The sequence below is a fragment of the Grampus griseus genome (genome assembly GCF_964374135.1).
Source record: "Grampus griseus genome assembly, chromosome: 2".
NCBI lineage: Eukaryota > Metazoa > Chordata > Mammalia > Artiodactyla > Delphinidae > Grampus > Grampus griseus.
The window spans coordinates 32,096,357-32,102,356 of NC_139018.1; the positions used below are offsets into that span (position 1 = coordinate 32,096,357).

General features: G+C 51.6%; 1 protein-coding gene across 2 annotated transcripts in view; it reads left to right on the forward strand.

Moving 5' to 3' along the window:
• SLC8A3 (solute carrier family 8 member A3) overlaps positions 1-5,575 on the forward strand; it is a 149,016-nt gene extending 143,441 nt beyond the window's left edge. For both annotated transcript variants that reach the window (XM_082647123.1, XM_082647124.1), the window contains 2 exons: positions 928-1,203; positions 3,530-5,575. In XM_082647123.1, the coding sequence (XP_082503249.1) occupies positions 928-1,203; positions 3,530-3,906 (653 nt within the window). In that variant the 3' untranslated portion in view covers positions 3,907-5,575. The remainder of the gene's footprint in view (positions 1-927; positions 1,204-3,529) is intronic.
• The last annotated feature ends 425 nt before the right edge of the window (positions 5,576-6,000 follow it).

The following is a 6,000-nucleotide window of genomic DNA, read 5'->3' on the forward strand; positions in this document are numbered from 1 at the left end:
AGGAAGAGAGGGCCACTGCTGCTGCGTTCGCTGCCCCTCTTTTCCTATCACCTGCTTCAGATACTCCCAGTCCCACCTCTGAGGACCTTTCTTTGCCCCTATAGAGGCAATAAGCGGAATATCAGGCACATAATCTAACACCCTCCTTTTTCAAATGAGGGAACCGAGATTCAGAAACCAAAGATGATTGACCCCAGGTTCCAGATTCTCTTCAGAGCGCAGCTGCAGTTGGAACCCAAGTGTCCCGACTCCTGCTGCAACCGGTTATGTCAAAACATGACAGAGGTTGCCTTTGACAGGGCACCAGCATGTCCTCTCCTACTGGACTGCTGAATGGGCAACTCTGCCCACATTTCCTGGCAAGGACAAACCAGGCCCATCCCTGCTCCATCCCACGGGATATTTGGAGGATGGCACTGTCTCCCCGGGATGCCCACATGATCTGGAATGAAAGCTGTCCTGCTGGGGATGGAAAATGACCAGAACCACGAGGTTATTGCAGCAGTCACGTCAGGAAGATTAGAGGAGCCCCACGGGTGTCCAGTGAAGAGTGGAAACCCAGCTGATTTCACTCTCCTTCACCTAGGCAACCCCGTGCCTGCTCCATCCTCCTCCCTCTCTCCCCCACTGCCCTGTCCCTCTCAGGTTCTCTCATCCTTTCTCTTCATCTCTTCCTCTTCCCTTTCCTACTCCCCTGTCCTCTCTCACCCACTCTCCCTGGGTGCCCTGCATTCAAATTGACCACGGGGGCACCCCAACTCGTTTTCAATTTCCCGCCCGGTTTCTGGTGCCCGCGCCGGCTGCCCAGGAGAGAGCTGGAGTCTCCGTGCAGCCAGTGGTGCTTACGATGTGGGTTGGACTGGACTTTCTCATGAATGGGGATCTGACCCCGCTGTCCTTTCCCGGGCCTGTTTGTCTTGCCTGCAGCAGGGGACGAAGATGAGGATGAGTCAGGTGAGGAGAGGCTGCCCTCCTGCTTTGACTACGTCATGCACTTCCTGACGGTCTTCTGGAAGGTGCTTTTTGCCTGCGTGCCCCCCACAGAGTACTGCCACGGCTGGGCCTGCTTTGTCGTCTCCATTCTCATCATCGGCATGCTCACAGCCATCATCGGGGACCTGGCCTCCCACTTCGGCTGCACCATTGGCCTCAAGGACTCGGTCACGGCTGTTGTCTTTGTGGCGTTCGGCACCTCTGTGCCAGGTGAGAGTGAGGGGTGCTTGCATTTGCGAAGAGGATATTACCTGGTTCAAGTGACCCCTACACACTTGGCCTCATTATCTTCCTTACCATCTCAGATCTGAGCTTAACAGAGCCTCTGCCCCTTAGGTGCACAGAAGTCGGTCAAAGGGGTCACTGCCACATAGCTAACATTTCTTGAGCACTTTTGATGTGCCAGGAAGTGTGTGTGCTAAGCAGCTCACCTGTTTTAGCCCTGTAATGCTCACCCAAACCTTATTCAATAAGGAGTGTTATTATCCTCATCTGTCAAGTGGGGCCCCAGAGGTTGAGTTACCTGCTTAAGTTAAGTGGCCAGTTTCTTAACCTCCACGTCAGATGAATAGGCCACTTCCCTCCGGCTGCAGGTTAGCCTGCTTGAAGATGTGCTGGAGAAATGCCCACCAGCCTCCTCCGCTTAGGACGCCTGTGAGCACAAAGTGTCTCCCAGCAAGACAGGTGAAGGAGCTTCGCAAGCTCTTGTCCTTTCATATGATGAATTACATATTCTTTTTTTTTCTTATAAACACCTAAAGATGAAGAGGAACAAGCATGCCTTTATTTATTCATTAGACAAATGTTTACTGAGCCTGATACAGTCTTGTGCTGGTTGCTGGGACAATGGGAAACAAGACAGACGTGCTTCCCTTTCCATGTGGAGTTTATAAATCTCCAAGTGCGATTCACCTCTGTGCTCCAGGGCCTCGGGGGACTGGAGCTGTCAGAGGGGACGGGATTCACCTCTGTGCTCCAGGGCCTCGGGGGACTGGAGCTGTCAGAGGGGATGGGATTCACCTCTGTGCTCCAGGGCCTCGGGGGACTGGAGCTGTCAGAGGGGATGGGATTCACCTCTGTGCTCCAGGGCCTCGGGGGACTGGAGCTGTCAGAGGGGATGGGATTCACCTCTGTGCTCCAGGGCCTCGGGGGACTGGAGCTGTCAGAGGGGATGGGATTCACCTCTGTGCTCCAGGGCCTCGGGGGACTGGAGCTGTCAGAGGGGATGGGATTCACCTCTGTGCTCCAGGGCCTCGGGGGACTGGAGCTGTCAGAGGGGATGGGATTCACCTCTGTGCTCCAGGGCCTCGGGGGACTGGAGCTGTCAGAGGGGATGGGATTCACCTCTGTGCTCCAGGGCCTCGGGGGACTGGAGCTGTCAGAGGGGATGGGATTCACCTCTGTGCTCCAGGGCCTCGGGGGACTGGAGCTATCAGAGGGGATGGGATTTATCTCTGTGCTCCAGGGCCTCGAGGGACTGGAGCTGTCAGAGGGGATGGAGCAGATGTGGGTAAAAGGAACAGATGTGGGAAGAAATTGCAGAGAATCAGAGGTTAAAAAAAATTTTAAAGCAAGGTCATAGGCGAGAAAAGGCAAGAGGTTTTCTCTGGGAGTAAATTGGCAACAAGGAGGCAAGCCAGGATAAGCCGGGCAAAGGAGCGTTTGGGGCACATCCAAGTCCTTGCAATGCGTCCAGAGAACAGCTGGCAGCATGAGGGGCTTGAAGGTTATCCTGTGGGCCACTCAGCTGACGTGTGGCTTTGGCTGAAGCTCCTTGGATGTAGGGTGACGCTATGGAAAGGGCTCTTAACATGAGGGTTTTCAGGTCAAATCTCCTGATAACTTACCTTGAGTAGATTCCTTGAACCTTATTTTTCCTAACTTGTCAGATAAAAGGGTGGCTGGCAATCCTTCCAGTGCTTACAATTCATGCTGACATCTAAAGAGATGTCAAACAGCCTGCAAGGCCCTGTGCTCTGTATATTAACTGCAAAGGCAGAGCCCTGTCTTCCTTGAGTCCACAGCTGCCCTTGTATCTCCCCATCATGGTTCCCCAGCATGTCCTCTGTCCCCATAAATCCAGCACCTAGCGCAATGCTAAGCCCATGGGCTCAATCACAGTCTGTTACGTAAGTAGATGCCCCGTGTGACAGGTGCAATCAGGCACTTAACTGTAAGAAGCTTCCCTGGATGTCAAGGTTCCCTGGGGAGATATTATGGGAAAGCAAACTCCCCTTACTGCAAAAGTAGTCAAAGGAGAACCATAAACCCATTCAGTAAATACCAGGACCAGAAAAAAATAACCTTGGGAATCTTTCAGACGCAGGCAGATGAGGAACAGGTAGCCCAGAGAAGTAAGGTGACCCATCCAAGGCCTCACAGCTTATTAATGGCAGAGCTGGGGGTAGCCCCCAACCCCCCACCTGTCGTTCCCAGGCTCAGCCTGATGGCCCCAGCTGCCTTACTGGACATCCTCAAAGGTAGGCCCTCCGCGCCCCAGCCTCCCACCAGCTCTTGTCTGTCTGCCTCTTTTCAGATACGTTTGCCAGCAAAGCAGCCGCTGTCCAGGACGTGTACGCAGATGCCTCCATTGGCAATGTCACGGGCAGCAACGCCGTCAACGTCTTCCTGGGCATCGGCCTGGCCTGGTCCGTGGCCGCCATCTACTGGGCCCTGCAGGGACAGGAGTTCCACGTGTCCGCGGGCACGCTGGCCTTCTCTGTCACCCTCTTCACCATCTTCGCGTTTGTGTGTGTCAGCGTGCTCCTGTACCGCCGGCGGCCCCACCTGGGCGGGGAGCTGGGCGGCCCTCGTGGCTGCAAGCTGGCCACGACTTCGCTGTTTGTGAGCCTGTGGCTTCTCTACATACTCTTCGCCACGCTGGAGGCCTACTGCTACATCAAGGGGTTCTGAGCCGCAGCAGCGCTGGAGAGGCCGCGTCAGGACCCGAGCCCCAGGAACTTCCCCCGCCTAGGCCCTGGCAGTGAACTGAAAGGGCAGAGTCTTAAGCAATCCAACAGAACGGAGGAGATACGCATTTCACAAAGTATTTAATTCAATACAAACCAACAATGGTGACAAATCCAACTCCAGCCCATCTTCCCACGCTGTCCCTGACCCATCACATAGTCAGACCCTTTCGCCACCTTCCATACCACCTTCTTCTGATTATTCCTTTGCTTCTGCTTTCCTCGGGGGCAGGGCTTCTCCTGTCTGTCCAATGTGATACATCCCCATTCTCTCACTCCACTGGCGAGGCTCGAAAGTGAGTCCTATCCACGTGGCTGGCTTGGGGTTCCCTTTTCATTGCCGTCATTATCGTGGTGGCTTTCATTTTCCCATCAGGCTTCGCTCATCATTTGTTTGTTCATCTTGTCTTTTCTCTCTGAGGTTAGTGACAACGGTGCTGTGAAGGAACGCAGGGTCTGAGCCGATGGGTAGAAGCATGAACTTTCAGACACACCCTCTCCCACTTGCACTGGGTAACAGCTGTCTCTTGCTCCATCGAGGTCCTTTCCCCCTTTCCTTTTATTCTCTTCATTCTTGAATGGACTGGTGGCATTTGGGTGGCAGTACGTTTGCACACCCAGGCAGCGCGCTAAAGACCTGGGGCTGTGGCTGGAGCACAGCTTTCTATCAAGCTTCTGTCGAAATCCAGTTTAAAACAAGAAGTCATTTTTCTCTTCCCTGCCCGAGCCTTTCAAATTCTGTCTCGTTGTGTCAATGACTATATGTTTACCCTTCTGCAGGAAGACCCCCAAACGGGAGATAGGGGACAAAAATAGGAATGGGATATGATGACATAGGGCAGCTAGGGGAACAGAAGGGCTGTATGCCTTCTAGAACATCTTTGGCTTCATATCTGAGGCAGGAGAGATGCGATGTCCACCTAGTGAGATCTTTAAGGGAAAAGATTATATGTAAAATGTCAGTGCTTCTGAGAAATGTCAGCTTTACCACACCCTCACTTCCTAATGCACCAGACTAAGAGCTCTGACTGTGTCTCTTGATTTAATGCAAAAACTTAGAGTTTTATAAGAAAATGAGGGCCTCCTTCCACCTCTCCTGGACTCTCTGGTCACATTTGAAAGTATTTTCACAAGACAGGAACTGGAATTCCTCATCTCTCCCACATTCCTGCTTGTTTTTAAACCTCTTGAAGCTCTTTTTCCAGGCTGTGGGCTATTTCTTGCCCCAGTAGGAGGAACCTAAGCTGCCGTAACCCCATGGAGCCTGGGTTTATAGAGAGATTGGCGTGCCCTACAGACCTTTTCCCAACAAATTTTGAAAGAACCTGGCTTTAAAACACAAACACACACGCACACACTTACACACGTGCGCGCACACACACACACACAAATAACCACACATATGAAATCACCAAAAGACTGCCCACAGACCTTTAGGCTTTCTGCATTGACATAAATACATTTTTTAAGGGAAAAGAAGAAATTAAAAAACACCTGTTTAATTTTAAACACATTTTTTAAGAAAAAATAGCTGAAAAAGAAACAGTGTTCATGTCATAAGCTATGTTGACAGTTGCCAGTGGAAATGTTGGGTTGGTTTAAAAAAAAAAATAAAAGCTATACTTATATCTCTCTAAAGACAGCTTGCTTCTCCCCCTGTTGCCTCAGGAAAAGGTCTAGGGGGTCACCTTGGGTTCCTTCTGGAGCTGAAGGGGTTGAGGTGAAAGTGTCTTCTCCTGTTTGTGTCTCCTATTTGTGTCCGTCAGGTCCTCAGATGCCAATGTGCCAGACCCAGGATTTTTAAAGCAAAAAATGCTTCAGGACAATGCGACCTGTCAAAGTCTGGACTTTAAGACGCTGGAGGACGTAAGAGGTGGAGCTGTGATGATTAAAGGGGAAAGAGCGTTTTGTATGAGAAAACCCCGGTAGGGCAAGATTCCAGCTGGACAAACAGCGCCCTGTATTAGTTACCAATAGGCACATTCATTCATTCATTTATTCATGACTCTTTCAGCAAATGTATTTTGAGCACCCTGTG